Source organism: Brienomyrus brachyistius, chromosome 8 (assembly GCF_023856365.1).
Source record: "Brienomyrus brachyistius isolate T26 chromosome 8, BBRACH_0.4, whole genome shotgun sequence".
Taxonomy (NCBI): Eukaryota; Metazoa; Chordata; class Actinopteri; order Osteoglossiformes; family Mormyridae; genus Brienomyrus; species Brienomyrus brachyistius.
The window spans coordinates 25285730-25306422 of record NC_064540.1 but is presented as its reverse complement, the minus strand read 5'-3'; the positions used below and the strand labels follow the sequence as shown (position 1 = coordinate 25306422).

Sequence of the window (20693 nt, the reverse complement as noted above, 5' to 3'; positions counted from 1 at the left end):
TCTTCAGGACGGCAGATTGCACAGGGCTTAGTCAGTGTGGAATACGATGCTCACATTCGTCAGAATACCCAAGTTTATCAGAAACTGAAGTGCTCCAGTCCCCTCCTCTCACATAACACTTATCAGTAGGGTAATTTGAGGCTCCAGCACATGGGCTTTGAGGACGACAATGACATGAGTTCACAGAAGATCTGATGTCAATGAAGGTTGTACTTATGGATCTCACTTACACTGATTTTCAAAGAGGAGAACCTGCATCCCATACAGCGAGAAGGACTGCCTGAAGCTGTATGTCACTGAGTTCTTCTTCTTCTGGAAGATCTTTGTTACCTAAATCAGAGGCCGATCGGACATACAGAGGTCATCCCCAGATGTCTTTGCTGTGATCAATAAACATAGTTTGTCCTATTTTTGTTGGGTCTCATATTGATTACTTGGCCCCTTCATGCCCCATCCTGGAATTTCAAAGCTTTATTGATATTTTCAACATGACATGTGAAGCCGAGGCTAGAGATTTCACACCGATAACAATAACATCTGCAATAACAACACAGTTTGAGTCTGCAATGTATTTACTCTCACAACAGGGGAGTCTGAATTGATATCTACAATTTTCTTTGACATTGAAAAGTTTTCAGAGGAAGTACATTTTTTATTTCTTTGTTCATAAGGAATATACCCTGATGTTATTTATAACCCCAAAACACAGCTGGAAATATATATATATATATATATTTGCCTCGTCCTCTGTTTTCCGGCAAATTATAGATAATGAGGGAACACATTAAGGTACATTGCTGCTTCCCAGTAAGAAAGCACATTAATTACTCCTTCTATCTCTTTGAGGAAATTCTGAATAGCCTTAATGATTTAATTCGCCTAGGCAAGGCAGCAGTAAAGGGCCACTGCAGTGCTGGAAGTTAAGGAGACCCCTTACCACCAGCAGGTCATTGAACAGGAAGATCTCCCGCTGATGCAGACCCAGTTTCTGGGGCTTGTTGGGGTCCGGGACCTCAAACAGCCGGCAATAGCACACCAACCTGCGATGGGGCAGGGAGAGGACCTACACGGAAAAGAGTCAGGCGCACGTCAGGGTGAGCGAGGGGAAGGGAAGCGAGCTTCGCCGCGCTGCCTGCGGATCCGAGAGATTTAAAAAGGAAGCATCGCTGCATAGAAAGAAGCCGGCAAATTGATGGGACCATCCGGGGATCCCTGATGGCCTGGTTGGGTTTCACTCTATTTACTAATTAATGCGTCGGTTCTCGCATGACTTATTTACCGTAATTTGTCTTCTCGGATTTGTTTAATTGCTCAAATGATCACATTAATTGCTGATATCTCACATGTGCTATTTAATCCAACAGGACCTCTTTAAAATATAGTTTCAGCCTTCAATTAATGGCCAAGTTAGTCATCTGAGGATTGATTTGGTGAGTAAATAATTCATGGGACATGTGGCAAGCAACAGCAGCTTAAATTACTGTGAAATCTGCCCACTGACCATGTAAGTGACAATGACATTATTTAAATCAAAAGGCCCCAAAAAACAATCGCAAATCGCATACATACAGTACAGCTTGACCTTCAGTTTAAGAATGTTGTAATACTCTCTTTTATCCAACTTTCAGGATTCCTGGCCAAACAAATTGCACTCAGGTTCTTGGTGGTGGAGTTCTTAGGTAATTAGGTTTGATTGAGACAGCAATATGATACATTAATATTAACATTCTGTTAATTTGGCCATTCCATTTACATTTCACTAATTCAGGATACATGTTTAATAGATTGTTAATTTATTATTTATTAGATTCATTTTTTATTAGATTCATCAGTAAATAATTGTTCAAGGGCTATAGTCATTATTGAATGAGGGGAATTCCGTTACATATGAGGACTTGACAGCAGTCATCTTCATAGGGGAAGTCAGGATTTCTTTGCTTATCACTTGCACCTATCCCTTGTTCTGCAGTGTAGTGTATATAATTGGTGAATTGCATGTTTTTGAGCCCTCATGACCTGTAGAAGTCCTGGTGCAGCATTACAGCGACTGTAGCTTCTGCATTCGTCCCTGTTCCTGCAATAAGATTATTTCCTTTTTTCATGTTGCTCATGTGTCTGACAGGACCCTAATCCCTAAATAAATCTCACGTTCCCTGGGGAATGTATTACGAAGCCGGATTTCTTGCTTAACCTGATAACTTGTCAGAATTTATCTTTGTTAAATTACATTTTGCCCAGACTACCTTAAATCCGACAAGTTATCCGGCTAAGCAAGAAATCCGGCTTGGTGATACAGGCCCCTGATGTGTTCCAGTTTTCACAGTTTCTCACTAAATTAATAACACCAGTCGACACTGTTCAGCAGAAGGACCAGTACTGGGAAATGCTGATATGAACGACAGAATGTATTACAATATTGCTTATCGGGTACTGCAGAAGAATATCTAATCTGTGATCTCCTTTTCTAGTTATTACTCAATTGACAGCGCTGTTTCTTAAGCAACTAGCTCCTCTTAGTCTGAGTGTGGCGCAAGATGGTGGTTCTGTGACCAAAGCACACGCAAATTTGTAGACCTTAGGCTGTTCATGGAAGATGAAAACTGAGCAAACAGTGCAGTTTACTGCTGTGCTGGAAGCAATTTCAGAACTTCAGAAAACCAAGATTTCTTTGTATAGCTCATGACCACATGCTCGCTGTGCAGTGGGAATAAGCGATACCAACTGGGACTTTTATTGCTTGCTGTAACACTGGCATTCATCTGGTGCAGTGTTTCCCCATCTGGTCCTCAGGGACCCACTGTCGGGTCATGTTTTTGCTCCCTCTGAGCTCCCTAGCATACAGTCCACAGTTTTGCTATGGGAGCTGGGAGGGTGCAAAAAAGTGTTTTTACTTACAAGAGGAATTTACTTATAAGACATCTGATTGGTTGGTCTCACCTCTTCTAGTTGCTTGGACCCAGCTCCTCTACAATCTGATTGCTTATCTCTCTGAATCTATAATTTTTCCTTCTGCCCTCAGAACATTTTTTGTGCAAGTACAACTCCCACAACCCAAAAAACATGTACCGCCTATGGGTCCCTGAGGACTGGGTTGAGAAACTCTGATCTGGAGGTTTACATGGACACACCCCCTTTAAATCTGCTTCTAATAGAAGACAGAGAGGCACAGTTTTGGTGAACAAGCAGCGAAGGTGAATGAAAGTGAAAGGAAGGACTCACACATCCCAGGCCATGGTGGAGAGAGCCGATCTGCAACGCAAGAACAGAGAGGGCTTCAGAAGAGGAGCTAGCAAACATCAGCTCCAGAGTATGAAGTGAAACATCTCACCATGGTGCTGCCAGAGATATGATTTGATAATATTTCATCGCATAGAGGCTGCTTGTATCAAAAATGACTTGCAACCTTGCTGGCAAGCCTTGATATCTTATTGGAACAATTCAAGTTAAGTACAATTCTCAAGGGCACATCAACTACAACCCCCTTAATCACAAAGCTGTCTGCTACTCTACTGCTGGGAATACATGAGATGCACATTTTTTAATCCTTCAATTTTTCTGATGTCATTGCATTTTCTTCTCATGTATCAAGTCTCCTTGGACATTAGATTAACCGGGACATGTATCGCAACACCTTGCTTTTCAATGTTATGCACTAATTATACATTGTTATTATTATATGAGTAATTATTCGTTATCAGTAACCTGCCTGCTTGAGCACTTGTATGAATCTGTTCCCTTCGCAGTCAGCCAGCGATTTATCGACAGATGCATAAGCTTGCAAACGATGAGCAATTTCGGGCGAATCTAAAATGATTCCGGGGACAGGTACACGAGTCACTGTGGACAGCATAATCCCACTGGTCATTACTGGGAGCATCCGAAAATCTCAGCTTCCTGACTCTCAAGGATTTCAGGGATATTAAACACCTCAACCATGAAGGTCTCAGGCAGGCATTATGAAATCAGGGGGAAAAAAAAACTATCAAAGAACAAACTAATTCCTCAGCCTCTGCTGACCCTTCAACATCGGCTCATACAGGAGTTGATTACAATCTCGGCTGTATCTCAGAATCCACCTTGCAGCATCCTGACAAAAGCCCCACAGCAGAGATGCTCTCACCGGCTTCTTCCCCACGATCAGCTTCTCCACTTTTTGCACTTGGGACACGTGATCCTCATTGGTCTTCAGCTCCCGCTTGCGGATCCTCTCGTAGATCCCGGTCAGCATCTCCCGGGGGATGTCCTCGCCGTCGTCCACCCCTAGTGGGGCCAGCTTTTCGTCAGTAAGCGTTCACTGGTCTGGCATGCATGCATGCAAAGAAACACACACTCATACACCAAGGAGCACGTTCCTCTCAAGATGAGAGTGATGCGGACTCCAGATCCCTCTCTGGGTTAGGTTTATGTCCGTAATCGATGTTTCTCAACCAAGTCCTTGGGGGGCCCCAGACAGGGAATTGGGGGAGAGCAAAAATGGGGGCCGTCTGGGGGTCCCCAAGGACTGGTTTGAGAAATGCTGTCCTAAATGAACCAGCTACACTCTTTTTTAAAGTATGAATCCAGTCCAAGATTTAGTTTCAACCAACCAATTGACTATAAAGAGTCACAGTCACAGAGTACTCAACTAGTTGGTTGAAACAAAATCTTGGTCTGGATTTGTACTTTCTGGACCTGAAATATCCACCTCTGTCAGTCAGCCATGCTACCCAGCCAAGACTGCAGCAATGAGCCGTGCTTCTCAAGAGCCTATTAATCAAGCCGTAATGCATTCGCAAATTCAATTTGAGCTCTCTCAAGTAGTATGTATGACAGGGCAATAAGTAACGAAACCGCAGAGGGAGCCGAGAACGCTCTTCTGGATTAGTCGCGAGCCCCTGATTTTGGTGACCAACCTCTGAGGTTCTTCACAAAGTCCTCCAGCTTCATCTTGCGCTCAGGTTTGACGTTGGGACTGTACATGTCGGTGTTGAGGAGGATGATGGCGAAGGCCAGGATGAAGATGGTGTCGGGGTTTCTGAACTGACGCACCACTCCGGGGTTACAGATGCAGTAGCGCTGACTGTGGGGGAGGCGATTGAAGAGGACAATGAACCAGCAGCAAAACAAGGCTCTGAAATACCCCACCGCTACTGGATTACTGCAATTACCACTGGCCATTTTCTGCAAAGCTGTCAGTTTTAAGGCAATTCATGCCAAATAGGAAACCCACAACAAAGGATCTTCTGGAGGATCTGAAGATGGGAACCACATCACAATATCCACAAGGGTATAAGTGCTGCGTCTTCAAAATGTTGACTGAAATGTGTGTGAACCAGATTACATTTATTTATGTTTCTCCATGAAAGCAATCACATTCAGCAAAACGCCAGCAGCAATTTGCTTCCTGCAAGCTCTCTAGTTTGCTGAAATGGTAGCATAGTTATTACAGCCAATAAGCTTGCAATTCTTCCGTGTATTTGGAAAGGATAAGCATAAAGGTATTGCTGTGTGTGAGACTTAATGACACGTGACCTCTAGAATTAGGACCTTCGTAACCACCTGAAGCCGTATCCTTTAAACTCCAAAACTGCACTTCACCTGTAAGCCTCAATGAGGCGCTCTACTTTCTGGGCCTCCCCCTGGACCCGGATATGAGCCTGGAACTTCCTGAGTGCTTCGTCTAGTTCCATGCCTGAGAAGTCCATCTCGTCCACCACACAGCTGCAAAGGCACACCAGATAACAGTAAGGGAAGATGGTGTACGTTACGGTCATAATTCAACAGTCTCTGCTTAGCAATTTGGTCTTAAACACACTTAGAAATGGGAGGCCTTTGTCTTTGTGTGTCGCATGTGTCAATACTCTGAAATTAACAGGAATACACTGTGAATTGAATTTTCAATAAATTTCTGGGCCGGACAGGTGGAACAGGCCTGTGAAAGCTTACAGTGTGACCATCTGACACAAAATGATGGAGCGTGACAGCAAGTCAGACTCCATCAATTCCTTGACAGGAAGGCAAAACATTTCTGGGCAAATGAGATCTCAGCTGTTACCCTGATGCCAACCTGAGGACCACAGACAATTTGCCAGAAGCAGGACTATTGACTTGCTGCTCCTAATGCATACATCTCTGAATGGTTTGAAAGACAGTAGAGGTGAGGCACTACTGGTAACTTTAGGCTGACCTTTAGGGGCAGACCTTTTCCACCCCCTACAGCACAGGGTTATAACTGCTTCATTCTCTTTATAAGCCTCAGTCACTCTCTGATCCAGAGAAGAGAGGAGTCCAGCGGGACCACTACGAGCACGATGCACCCATGCAGAGTTTAACTGCATGATGTCATCCACAATGGGGTGGCTGATTTAGTCATTCCTGTCACCCGGAAACCGGGACCGGTACTATCATCGTACTGGAGACTGATGGGTGCTTTTGTATAGGTACTGCCAAAGTTCAGATTGGGAAGATTGTAGTTCCTGGGTAGAAGCTCAAAATGCAAGCTGATCTGTATTTCACACAGAATTTAAAAGGTTTATTTTCAGTGTAGAAACATGTTGGTTACTTCCTGTGACCAAATAAAATTGAATTCAATGGTGAATTATAAAAATGAATCCAATTACTGTACCTTTGAAAACAGACAAGCCCCTGCAAAACTGGCAAGAAGGGCGTGAAGAAAATTGAAAAAATGGAGATATAGGACAAAACTCTGGTGATGATAATGTACAGCACACCTTCTAGCACTGACGACAGAGCGAGCAGACACCTTGCAAGTGTACTCTGCGGGGAGCTGCCTCAGCTGTACTCACTCAAGGACGTCTCTGTTGAACTGCTTCTGCCGGTTACCCAGAAACTCTCCAATCATCTGTCGGCTCAGGCCCTTCCGCTGGAGCAGGAAGTGGGCAACGCCCACAGGCGTGTCCGGAACAAACCCCCTCTCTATTAGATACTGGATCCCCTTCTCCGGCTTCCTGGAAATACGTCAAAAAGCACGGCTGTTATCCCAACATGAGAAGGGACGAGTCTCTCCAGATTTCTTGGCACGTGTGACCCAACAGGCTATTTCTGCAAACCCACAGCTATGGAAGAATCCAAATCCATCATCCTGTACTGTATGTCACCACACTATGAAGGGTGACACGAGGCAGACAGACAGTCACGCAAATGCAGACTTTTTGACACACACAAGCATATTTAAACACGTACATACACGTGCAAGCATACATTATACACACAATAAATGCAGGCATGCATGAATTCTCAGAAACATATGTAAAGATAAACAGATGTGAGCATGTTTAAGTCACAAATAAAAATTATAAACCTCTTTTTCATGAAGAATATTAATAACAATAATATTTAAATACACCAGTAGCACTTCTTTTAAGAATACCTAGATAAAAATGTATAAACGTTTGCAACTGTGTGCAATAAATAAGCATTGAGATGAGGTGTTGAGTTTGCATTATCTCCTTGTGTTGCGCCTAAGACATACAGTTAGGTGCACTGGTATTCCTACGGATGCTTTAGTGTGTGCGTGTATGTGCATGTGGATTATAATTATATTACACTGTGGGGAACAAATGTGATTAAAAAACCTGTTATTTTGACGTTGTGGGGACCATTTTTCAGGTCCCCACAAAGATCTGTGATTGCAATCAAATAAATAAAAATGTTTGGTTATTTAAGTATTTATTTATATAAGGATTTATTTATGATTAACGTTTGGGCTGAGTAGGAGTTAAGGTTATCCTGTTTGGGATTAGGGTTATGCCCATAAAAATGAATGTAGAGTCCGCACAAAGATATAGATACATAATCTGTGTGTGTGTGTGTGTGTGTGTGTAGGTGTCCTGCGGTGGACTGGCACCCCTTCCGGAGTGCACCCCTGCCTCTCTTCCCTATCCTGTCTGGGACAAGCACCAACCTCCCACAGCCCATGATTAGCTTTCAGAAGATGGATGCATTACAATCTGTTAAATTTTTTTTGTAGAGGACATTTATGTGAGCTGCATATGCGATTACTTCTTTTCACTTATTAAGATGGCAGCAGTAAGCAGCATCGCACATTAAGCTGTAATAACTACAGCGTAGCCGTATCTTAACTAAGGTGTGTTGGAATATCATTATAAGCTGCCAGTATTCTGACTAAATTTAGCCTCAGATCAATCGCAGACATAAATTAGCATTTATATTTAACGACGAATACCTTATTCTTGGCACTTTCATATTGTATATTTGTTACAAATCACCACTGCTTCTATCTGCATTATCGGACACTCTACTATAAACCACACATTTCAGATCCAATTTTAATTTTAATTATAATATGCTACATTTGTCCTTGTCACATGTACCCTGGAATTCAAACAAACTTTTCCAACTTGTTCGAATTACTTTGCCATGTTCAGACACTCGAAAAAACGCGGTAAGCGTTAGAAAATGGGGATCTTCACAAATTCAAGTTGACAGACATCGCAAATATCCCATTGATCACCTTTCTAATCAGAAATGTTTGTAAACCACTTTATGGTGCTCAAAATAGCAACATTCTTCCAGAAGGTAAACAGGATTAATCACACTTAGCTAGGGAGTGTGTCTACAATTTAGCAGGCTTGCTCTTTTCAATCCAATAGCATCTACTTCCTTCCACAACCTTTGCTCACTGTTGCATGCAAAGGTTGTCCCTGTCACTGTCTCACTGTTGCATATCCTTGTCCCTGGCATTTTGGTTTTTGGGATTTATTTCTCAGCTGAGGTCAATTATAGAAATTTTACATAAACAAAATGAAACCACCTTTCATTAAAAACTTGAATTCAATATCTTGTGTCAATTGCTTTTGGAACAAGGTGCACAAAATGTGGTCAAATTTCAGCTCTTTGATTGTATCTAATAACCAACCGAGCCATTGTGAGGCAGTTCTATTCTTTTATTTGAAGCCATAACTATGGGTGCGGATCGTAATTGCCAAACCTTTTCAGTAGCTCTACCTGCGCTCTACCTTCTCAGATGTTTGATATCATTGGTTTATAGACACTGGAAAACTGACATAATGAAGATAGGGTCTGAACTCTGATGGGTTGGGTTCTTTTAGTTGGGGCTCCTCTATAGGTTCAACACCACTGTTTCAGCACTTCATGAGTGTGACACTGCCATGAGAGTTTAGATTTTGTCCATAACTGTCACTCTACACTCTAACCCAGGAAGGACCCCGATGCATCACGTACTTGTTGAAGAGGTTGAGGCCGATCCTGTAGTGCCTCTTGCGGATGACGTCGTTGCTGAAGGCAGGCGAGTCCCAACTGTTGCGGGTCTCCTTGTGGTAGGTTTGTTTGCTGAGGGTCTGCTCCCGCAGGCTATCTCGCGAAGACGACTCGGAGCTGCAGTTGATGGTGTCGTTGGAGTTGGATGTGCTGTTGATGCTGTCATTGTCCCCGTCGGAAAAGTCCGACTCGGACTTGCTCTGTCGGTTGGCGGTGCCGTTGATGGCCAGATGTCCCTCTAGTTGCCTGGGTCGGTGTCTAGGGGGCTCTTCGTCGCGGGCCGGACCCCGGGGAGGGAGCCCGTGGGAGACGTGCTTGGGGCTGCCCTGTTGACTGCTGAAACTGCGGTCATAGGCGTTCTGTCGCTTGAGCGAGCCCCGGTCGGAGCGGTCACTTATCTCCACCGAGCTGTCGCTGGGTGGTTCGATGGTGAGCAGGGGCAACTGGTCGACGCGGAGCCGCTGCTCCTGGCACTCCAGCGAGGGCGTGCTGCGGCAACTGGTGTCTGTGTCACCCTTGTCGTCCTTGTGGGCCAGCGCCCAGTACTCCTGGGAGGAGGTAAGCTGCCGGAGCCGCGGTTCGGACTCGGTGCTCGAGAGACGCTCTGCCGTCTGTGAGAGCGCCAGAGGGGGCGACAGCTCCTCCTCATCGATGTAGAGCGTCACGTCACTGTAAGAGGCCGTCATCTCCTCCGGCTTGCGGCGGTCGCCGGCCTGCGAGGGCTTTACCTGATAGGTTGCCTCCAGGTCCCGGTCGGAGTGGGACCTCGCGGCCTCTACTGGGCCTTCATCACCATGCAGGCTGCGGCAGTTCAGTGCATCATCGATGGACTCCGCTAGCGACTTCACTTGCCGGGAGAAGGCATCCTCCAGTTCTGTGATGGCGTCCGTGAAGTCGCCTGGGTCTGTTGGCGACTTCATGTTGCCAGGGATGCCTCCGTCACCGCGCTCGGCCTGCACCAGCGCCCCCAGCTCGGCGCCATCATCTGTCAGCGACACCTGCTTGCCCTCAAAATAAGAGCTGTGGACTTTTTCAGGTCCTTCAAAAGAAAACTGCATCCTCATGTTGGACAGGACGATGCGTCTGGACATGCGGTTCTCCGACATAGAGCTCCTGAGGCGCTCGAAGTTCTTGTTCATCTGATACTGGCGGAAGGCCGTCTGAATGGTGCGGGCAGCATGGCGGGTTATGAAACGCCCCCCATACTTGCGCTCTAGCATCTCCACCTGCAGAACATACCGCAAGCGTCACGGCACTGGAGTTAATCGCCACCCTTCTGACCAATCAGATATGAGAATTCAGCTGTGTCACGGTATCATGTGATTAATGCACATCTCATAAAACTTCACTGAGCTCAAATGACAGGTGCAATTACTCGACACGTATGCAGTGCCTTCAATTAGCAACTCGGGAGGGTGGGGGGTTGGGGGGTGTCTGTACACTCTCCATGGTGGCAGTTTAAAATAACCAATACACACCAGGAGTAATCCAGTTTATCGGAGTCCTGGATGCCCATGTCGGGCGGTGTTACACACGGCATACTGACGGAGCTAATTGAAATTTAAGGGGGGCTGAATGTCGGTTTGTAGGTTAGCATAGAAATGGAGTCCATGCCTCATCTGCAGCTGAGACCTCACACTGTGAAAAGAGCCACAGTGCTGCTTGCGTGTCCCTCTCCTGTTCCTCACTCTCAGATATCCCCATTACCGCATTTAAAGGGGAAGGTGTGAATCATGACACACACAAAGAAATTGCTGAGCTATTTAAAAACCAAACACAGTCTTCCGCAGATGCCTGATCCAATTAGCTAATTAGTGTATTCGCTAAGGCTGGGGTGCTTGAGAGTGGCGGGAACTAGTGGGCAGGGGCTAGACGGTGGGGGTTAGTGGGTGGGAGCTAGTGGGCAGGGGCTAGAGGGAGGGGGTTAGTGGTTGGGGGCTAGCAGGCGGGGACTACAGGGTGGGGGCTAATGGGTGGGGGCTAGAAGGTGTGGGATTAGTGGGTGGGGGCTAGCAGGCGGGGACTACAGGGTGGGGGCTAGAGGGTGGGGGTTAGTGGGTGGGAGCTAGTGGGCAGGGACTAGTGGGTGGGGGCTAGTGGGCAGGGATTAGAGGGAGTGGGTTAGTGGGTGGGGGCTAGCAGGCGGGGACTACAGGATGGGGGCTAATGGGCGGGGGCTAGAGGGTGGGGGTTAGTGGGTGGGAGCTAGTGGGCAGGGACTAGTGGGTGGGGGCTAGCGGGCAGGGACTAGCGGGCGGGGGCTAGCGGGCAGGGACTAGTGGGTGGGAACTAGTCGGCAGGAGCTAGAGGGCGGGGGTTAGTGGGTAGGGGCTAATGGGCGGTACCTGCTTGTCCTGGAGGTCACTGGAGAGCTCATAGCTCTCGGAGAGCGAGCGCGAGCGTTTGATGGCCTCCTCCTCGGCCTGTTTGCGCAGGATGGACTGAGAGTGTTGCAGCTTGGGCCGGCGGGAGCGCTGCTGACCCGGCGGGCCGTAGGACAGCGCCTCGGCACGCTCCTGGGTGAAGGCGGTGCCTCCGCGCCTCACTGGACCTCGGCCGTAGCTGGCGTCATGGGAGGGGCCTGCGTCTCCGCACGACGCGTCGCCTTCCACGCTGTGGAGAGACCCATATGCGGACCGTTGATGTTCAGTATTTCACAGGGTTGCCGTAACAACCAAACAAACAAAAAAGCATGCGTCATGTTTACGAATATAAATGCCAGTTCAGAATAGCCCCGTTATGAACTTTGACCCTTTCATAGCCTGAGGAACCATATTTACAGCAGCGATAACAGCAGCTTGGGTGAAGGACAGAAAGTGCAGGGGCATTTTTGGGAAATAACACCCCCTACAATGTGGCTGAGGAGCCAGGGTCCAGCCTGGGGTACAGAATGCAATAAATCCTCAGCAACTACACATGTATGACATATTTACTACTTGTTAACAACCATCGGAGAACAGAAACTATATAAAACTGTGTAATTCTGTAGCTTTGAGTATGAAAATCAAAACCAGGAATTAAAAAACACATTTAGGCAAAACAGTATTTTGAAGAACATCATAGTTATCAATACATTCATCACCAGTAACTACAAAAAACTCCCTCCTGCTTCGCTTCCCTGATTACCAAGCAGACACGTGTAGATCTCATCTGTGACTAATGATTATACGGCATGAAATATTCACAGAACACCTACCTTGCTAACAGACAAACTCACATACTTCTTCCCATTCCCTGGCACGTACAGAAACCCCGGGAGCTACCAGGAACCTTTAGTGTCTCATCTCCCATTGTACTCAGGGAAGTTCAAGGTACAACTTTCCTCTGAGCCAAGGACGGCGTCGTAATTATACCTCAGAGGAAGCAAAGACTATTCTGGGGAGCTGGCAGCCTTCTGCAGGCATTCATGACAAATAACTGCAGTGCCATGAGATCAACTAGACAAAATAAGAACCGGCTTTCACAATAAAAACACCCGCTCATTAAAAATGCAATACAAAAACCGCTATCCAACAAATACCTACACCTGTTTCGAGTATGACTTCGGTCGCCATGTGAGCAGAATGTGAACAACACCCAAGTCCCCCCCCCCCCCCCCCCCCCAGAGTGACCGCTACTGCGGCACGGAGCAGAGCCGTTCGGCTCCCGTTACGTGTTGGTCTCCTGCTGACACAGGATTTCACACACAGAGCTGCTGAATTAACTTTAAATTAAAGGGGGGCTTTTTAATTAGCCGTACTGCCACGGGGCAGGGCACAGCGCATTATCAGAATGATAATTACTATTGAGGAAGACTGTAAATAAATTGTGTGGATCTACTGAAAGGAGGTTAATCTGCTGATACGATGACCGGCGTTCTCGATAACAGTGGGGATGCATAAGGCTGCAGAGGGACACGGAGGATTTGCATGGATTCACTCAGCAGGTGAAGGTCGTCCTCAAAACGCCACGCCTCAGATTCACGGTTTTTGGACTGACGGTCTCCATGACAACCAGCAATCCTCTGCAGCCATTTAAGGTCAAGGTCGGCATGGAAACCTGTGAGGGCACCTGCGGTGGTGCCCCCCTCCACCCACACATCCCTGGGGGGGTGGGGTGATTATGTCGTGAAGGGCATTAAACTCCTGTTTCACAGCGGCGCTGGCCGTGGCATTCGGTCACCGCGCCTCCCTGGCCAGCGGGCAAATCCCAGCCTGCCAAGCGGGAGACTTTCCGGGACACGGACTGGCTGCCTTGCGACTCACGGGGGAGCGACTCTCGGACGGAGCTTAAGCACTCAGCTCCATCTTTATTCACGCTGGCCACAGGGGCCTAGTGGGCTTCAGACGTGACGAGGTCATTTGACTTACTAAAGGCGCCTCGTAACGTGCTGATGTCAGGACGACAGAAGGCAATAACAAAGAAAGGAGGCCAGGACATGGAGGATAACCCAGAGGTAGCGCACAGGACAGGACGGACGTCAGGCCGTGCCATCAAGGGCACAGAGAGAGGCACTGTGGGCCTTGGTAATGAGTAATACAGCATTCCTCAATACTAATGAAGGCTGTGAAACCTTAACCATAAGCAGCATTTCAAAGACTGTACGCTGACATAACCCCGACCCAGCTCCAGTCCTGTAATGCAAGAATACTGAAATATTTGAAAAGTACACCACTGGGGAATCCGGGTTTAAAATAGGCCGTGCATAAAGTGAGTGGAACCCAGACGCCTTAGATAATTATGGCTGAGGAGCTTCATGCCAGCAGCGAGGCAAAAGATGAGTTAGCGAGCTCTTGCTAACTGCACCGTAAGGCCTGTCCATCAGTTCAGCTGTAAGGAGCAGGCCGGACCAAAGTATCTTCACAGTCAGTCCCTTCGCTCTTCTGCTGCAAGATGTAAGACGAAATGCTGCCTCTCATTGATAACTGTAGAATAAGATAAAATGGTAAAAACTGACACGCAGCATAATGCTAATGTGCACTATTAGGCTGTTACATAGTGTAACAGATCAATATTTGCTTAATATGCAATATTTTATTTATTTTTCTTATATTTTATAATACCTTGCTTATTGGGGGATCTCTGGAAAACTCATTTCATTGCCTGCATCTAGCACTGTTCCACTGTTTTCTGTGTTGCAGTGCAATTGATAAAACAAACAAATAAACATAAATAAACTTTGATTGGATTTGACTTGATCCCCCCCCCTCCACTGTTTGACAAAATATATCAGCTGTCAGAACCAGTCAAATCACATAAGGAGAGCCCGCCTTTGTTTGATGGCTCAGTTCGCCAAACTCTTCAGGTTTTTATCACCCGCTTCACAGTTTTCAGTGCGATGAGGCTAACATGTGCAACAAAGTTTGGGAAAGACGGGTCGTGGGGTTTGACTGATTTGGGAAGACCTTCACATTTTCAGGCACCTCGAGACACCATGACTCGAGCCTGGAATGGAGTGGCACTGCATACGGACTGCTCTGCCGCCCCATCCATCCAGCTGTCTGCTGAGCTCTGGGCCAAGCCAGAGCAGACTGTGCAGGTCTGACCCACGGTGAAGGTCAGGCGAGGTAAAGCGCTGGCACACGCCCAGCAGCACCAGCGTGGCGGGCATACAGATGGACACGCTGCCGCCCGTGGATTTACTGAGTGTGTTTTCTGCCAAAGAAAGAGGGAAAGCGGAAAAGGCCGAATTCTGATACCTTAATGGGGGGAGAGGTGGCGCTACGCCCTTGACATCAGGGACAAATCACAACAGCAGCAAAAGCAACAACCCCCTTCCCCTCCCATTCCTAGGGAACGATGCTGGGAGAACATGCTAACCCCACAAAGCTATCATGTGACATGCATCATTTCTTAGGGCCGTGAGTGGTACTCCTGCTGAAAACCAATTGCACAAGGGCAGAGGGAGGCCCATAAGTGATCCGAGGGGCAGGCTGCGCACCTGCGATGGAAAAACAGCACATTGGGGTTTTTTTTGGATGATGGATGGCTGCAGAGTGGTTATGTTACTAAGCGTAGCCATCAGCACTAGATAAGAGCAGAGTGCAACTGGCTTCCCATAACTCATCAGGAAAGTCATATCATTTAAAGAATTATTATAGTTTCCTGTGCTATGGTCCAGCACAAAATCTGAGTTCAAGGTCAATGTAAGCAACCCCAGGTGTTCGTGGCTAACAGTCATATTACATGAGGCACCATGATGCTCAGGAGATTAGGAGATTCAAGAATGAACTCTAAGCTTTCATGTTCCACTATCAGATCTGAGGTAATGCACTCCAAACATCTAAGTACAGACCTACACGAAAATCACAGAAAGACAACGGATGTACAGCACGGATACCACGGTTGCATCACCGAGAGATCCCGGGAAAATGATTTTGAGACGTCAGAGCTGGCCAGTAGGGCAGGATGGCAAGTCATGTAACTGCGTCCATGACAGCTGACTGAAAAGCCCGAGGATCGGATGGGGAACTCGAGGTCATCGTCTACGTGAGGGAAAAAAACACTCTTCCTTTTAGTGCTTGCCGTCCAACAGATTCTGCTGAAATGAGCTTCGATACGCATTGAGAGGCACCTTAATTGCATTTCAACACATGAGCGTGTACAGGGGGAGGGCGGGGTCAAAGACATGATAAAAACAAAAAAAATATCCTTCAGTAAGCCTTTGGTTATATGACAATAAATGAAGCTGACAGCCTCCCTGGGGAGTTCAGACAGGCCATTTCAGAAAGCGGCAGCACTTTTTTAGATGGCGGCCATATTGGATCATAACTGCACTTTATATTCATGGAAACGCCTTCCACTACCAAGGAACGACACTTTCCTTGCTAGTATTATAAGGTGACAGTTAGTGGTTATTAGAAATAAAGGTGAAAGGGAAAATGCGGCTTATCAGCATGTCTCAGATTCATTGTGCATGCGATTTACGATCCTCATAACAGGCGACATTACTAACAAATCGTAATACTTGGTGGATCTTTTCTAAGTACTGGTCCTATAATGGCGTATGAAACAGAGATGTGACACCATTTCTTTATGATTTTTAAATGAAAGCCACAATCCTGCAGTGTGGCTGGTGTTCTGGCATCAAATGAATTTAATTCCATTTTTCTGTTCCATATACATCGAAAGCCACCCCCGACTCCAGCCCCACCCTGCCGAGCCGCTGCGAGTTACTGAAGCGCACTAACATGTGCGAGTTGGCCTTCCTGGCATACATACACCAAACCAGATGTTTCTCTGTCCCACAGGCCAAATGAAAGACACACAAATAAGACTATAGGTTAGACTGTGATGGCCGGGGGGGGGGGGGTCGATTTATATTTCACTGTTAAAAAAAGCAATAAAAGAAGAGTAGAAATAGCGGCCGGCAGGCACAAAGTATCCCACAAAAGTAGCAGCTGCCAAATTAAAACCACGCAACGTTTTCATTATGTTAGCCGCCCGCAGGTCCGTGTCCTGAAGCCGTCTCGGGTCACTAAAGACGGCAGCTAGCAATGGCAAAAAAATAACACAATATCCTGCATTTAAAATCTCGAAGCTCATTTTAAATCATAATCGCTGATCTTCTTCGGAGGAAGAGGAGCGGGCTGACTGCGGGGGAGACGGCACAGGGGCTGCCATTTCACGGCCAGTTCAGGGCTTTGAAGGCGCCTTGCTTCACAGCGCCCTGCTGCGATCACATGACCGCGGGAGGAAATGCGACATGTCACACATGGCATAGCAGGCCAGGTGTCAAAAAGCCCCTCTGCCCCCCAACCCCGGGAAGGACAACAAGCCCCACCCCCAAAAACCCAGCAGACAGAGAGCCAGGACGCCTCCTTCACCCTCAACACTAACCAAAGCGACACTGCACTTAATTCAGACCAGTGTATTTTTATATCCGCACCTATAAGCCGCAATCTCCTACGGAACGTTAATCATACAAACAGCCATTAAACTGTCCATTAATTTTTCATAACTGTAAAATAATCAATATCATTTAGCTTAAGTGGCTCATTTTGAATCTTTTACAAGTTAGTGACTTTCCCCATTACATCATATGTTTTTCCGTCCACTAAGAAAAAGGTCAATTAATAAACATGTTTAAAATGCATCGACAGTGGCCTCACTGTCCAGGAGGCCGTGGGGACGTGGTGGTCCCCCTAACGGCGCAAGAAGTGTCTCTGCACACTAAATACGGCATTCAGGACCTGCACAAAGCATCCTCTTCAGAGCAGCCACCGTGGGCCGCCCAGTCCCCTTCCCCAGCTCCCATTTGTCTGTCTATGTGACAGAATCTAAGAGCAGTATGTGAGCATGGCCAGCCCGAGACAAATTCCCTGTATGTGTGAACGTACTCAGCCATGTAAACCTCACTCTGATTGGTCTGGATCGCGGGGTCCAGTGCAAAGCAATGGCACGCATGTCAGATGCATACACCATCTACAGTCTGTGTTCGTTTTAAACAATGCTTACCATTTTACAGACAGCCAAAGAGACAGATAAGTTAAATGTAATGAATTTAGACAGGTAGCTAATTATAATTAAATGGATACAAGCCCATTATTGAATGAAAAAAAACATACACAAGCATAGAAGCAGATCTTTAAGAATGTTACACCAAGCTGGGCACTGACCAGGATGCGGTCTAAATAAGACAGCTAAAATGTAAGTCTAACAGACTAAAAGGACAACGTCCTAACACGGTAATAACATACCGAAATTCAGCTGCATTTAATCATACAGGGTCTTTTACAGTCGCTACAAAAGTGACCTTCTGAAACACGAGGACAGTGGACGAGGTACGGGTGGGGGGGCAGGGTCATATTCAAAGCTCATGCTTTGCCAAACTAATCTTCTGTCTTTGTCCAGCAGGCAGTGACTCCCCTCCCCCCCAGTCCGTCAGGCTGACAGCTTTACTTGAACCTGAACAATTTATAAAATTGGGGTTTATTTTGTGGGGACCTGGAAAATGTCCCTACAAGTTAAGAGTAAATAGTTTTACCACATTGTGGGGACATTCCCCCCCACAATATGTTAAATACAGACTCTCATACACACACACACACACACACACACACACACACACACATAGGTTTGTAATTATATCTTTATGGTGACAACTCTAATCCCAGAATGACGACCTTAACCCCTACCCAGCCCTCACCTTAACCATAAGTAACCAAACAAAATGGGGGCATTCTTAGACTGCAGATCTTTGTGGGGACCTGAAAAATGCTCCCCACAATGTTAAAATAACAGCTTTTTATTACATTGCACACACCACGCACACACACACACACACACACACACACACACACAGAGCGCCTTACCGCTGCTCCACATCTAGCTCCTGAAGGGACTGACTCTTCTCTGAGCCACAGTGCAGACACCACATCGCTGGGTAACCGGAGCGGCCGAAACCATCAGCATGCACCCCCTGGCCCCCAAGCACGCTGGGGGCACACAGTGCACTAGGGGTGCACGGCAGACAAGACGAGGGAGCGGCAAGCAGCACGCCTGGGGCTGCAGCTCACAGTGACGAGGCGAACCCCCTCTCTCTGGGTTACAGCCAGCTGGGGAGAGTCCATATGTGTATGTGTGTGTGTGTGTGTGTGTGAGAGAGAGAGGGAGAGAGAGAGAGAGGCTGTTGGGGGGAGTGGGGAGGTAGGTAGGGGGAACCAGAGCCACTAAAAGAAGCAGAGGGAATTTCTGGGCAGAACACCAGTTGTGTGACAGAAGGAATACTGATGACCCAGAGCGATGTGGAAGAGACAACTGGGGCAGGTCTGAGTGGGGTGGGGGGGCACACGGTCACTGGGATATAGCATCACTTATAGGAATGCGACCGGGAAGCCAGTCCATAAACACACACGTTCGGGGTTACACCCTGCCTTGACAGCCGTTCAGCTGCCGCCCACCCCCAGAAACGAAATAAAAACAGCACTGACCTCCTGTAGAAACGTGATCTGCCCCCCCTCCACCTAGGGAGCAGGCCTTGCTTTCGTGGCAGAACCAAATGTTTGACTGGAGTGTGTTTACTGGACAGCACCACGTTCCAGTCCTCTTAAAGGGACAGTGCTCCTTTTCACTCCAGCCACTACTGCCCACTGATCATAAGCTGTCATTACCCTGCATTTCAACCACATCAAGAATATTTTCTAATATGTGCAGGAATGTTTAACTGTTAAAATTTATCATCCTTTATTTGTCTCAAGTAAAGGTCGATTGGCTGACAGCCCACCAGCACCCTACATTTCCTGTCTTATGTTTTTCTGCATAATTATGTCATCGGCCAATCAGCAGGCCTCTGATTCTATCAGGCAGTCTGGTGCTCTGGGAAAGGAAGTAACCGTCCCGAGTTAGGCGGACGTTTAGTCTATCTGCCACCCCCAAACCCCCCAGCCAGACATGTGGGTGATAATGAAGGACGGTAGGGGAAAAAAAACCACAATTCCCAGATGGCGGGAGTTCACAAGATGGCCGACTGGAGGAGCATGTCTGAAGATCGGAGCTGAGGACGTTCTGTAATTAGACTTGGACGTCCCCTCTGGGGGAGACAATGATTGTTTCATGTGAACTTCAAACCTCGATCAGAAGCAGCCCCAAAGTGGAAGGAAAGAGTGTTGTGCTGTGGCACATATGATCTTACTACAGCCCAGGGGATCAGGGAAATCAGCCAGAACATGTTTTCACAACTGTGACCAGACAGGATATTTCAGAAAGCCTCCCACGCTTAACCCAGTGCAGCTGAACATGGTCCAAACCGAACATTTAGCTACCTCCAACCCAAACGTTCAGCTATCCCCAAACCGAGCACTTAGCTTCCTCCAACCCAAATGCCGCTGAACTAAGTGCTTAGCTACCTTCAACTCAACCACAGAATACTGGGAGCAGTATTGGGGTAGAGGTTTGGTGCCAAAAGCCCAACACGGGCGTGCAGGATGGGCTGCTGCTCTGATTCACTACCAGAGACCAAATATACTTTATCATTACTAATAGGTTGAGTGGAGGAAGTATAGTGTACAATGTTCAGATGCTCGCTCAATGATCCTCAACTGCCTAGGGGGGCTGACAACCAGGGACAATCACATCCCATGCTTGCACTACACAGAAAGCTAAAACTACAAGCCATGGAGCGAAAACGATATCAAGCAAACACGCCGAGTAAAATCATCCATGAATCTCACTGTTTGCAGTATCTTCTGATATGAAGCACATGGCTGGACCACTGTGTGCATCTGTCAAGGCTGAGAGAGAGAAGCAGACCTATTGGTTATAACTGAACCCTGCCAGTCGAGAGGCTGCTATGCTAAATTTCACAAGATTCTAAAATCCAAAATGGGGATCCCAGCACCCGATAGCCCTTCATTATTTCATCTTTATCTCTAACCTGAGCCAAAACAGCTTCATCGGCTGAACGCAGTTCACTGGGACAAAACTAATTAACACACTTACACAGAGTTGGACAGGAAGCCTCCAGCGCTAATTGT

General features: G+C 47.0%; 1 protein-coding gene across 1 annotated transcript in view; it reads right to left on the bottom strand.

Moving 5' to 3' along the window:
• Nucleotides 1–20693, bottom strand: part of iqsec1b (IQ motif and Sec7 domain ArfGEF 1b) — a 182801-nt gene that overhangs the window by 10604 nt on the left and 151504 nt on the right. Inside the window, 9 exon segments of the mRNA XM_049021531.1 lie at nucleotides 231–330; nucleotides 938–1063; nucleotides 3220–3249; nucleotides 4121–4260; nucleotides 4893–5059; nucleotides 5578–5700; nucleotides 6786–6947; nucleotides 9205–10466; nucleotides 11586–11853. Coding sequence (XP_048877488.1) covers nucleotides 231–330; nucleotides 938–1063; nucleotides 3220–3249; nucleotides 4121–4260; nucleotides 4893–5059; nucleotides 5578–5700; nucleotides 6786–6947; nucleotides 9205–10466; nucleotides 11586–11853 — 2378 coding nt within the window.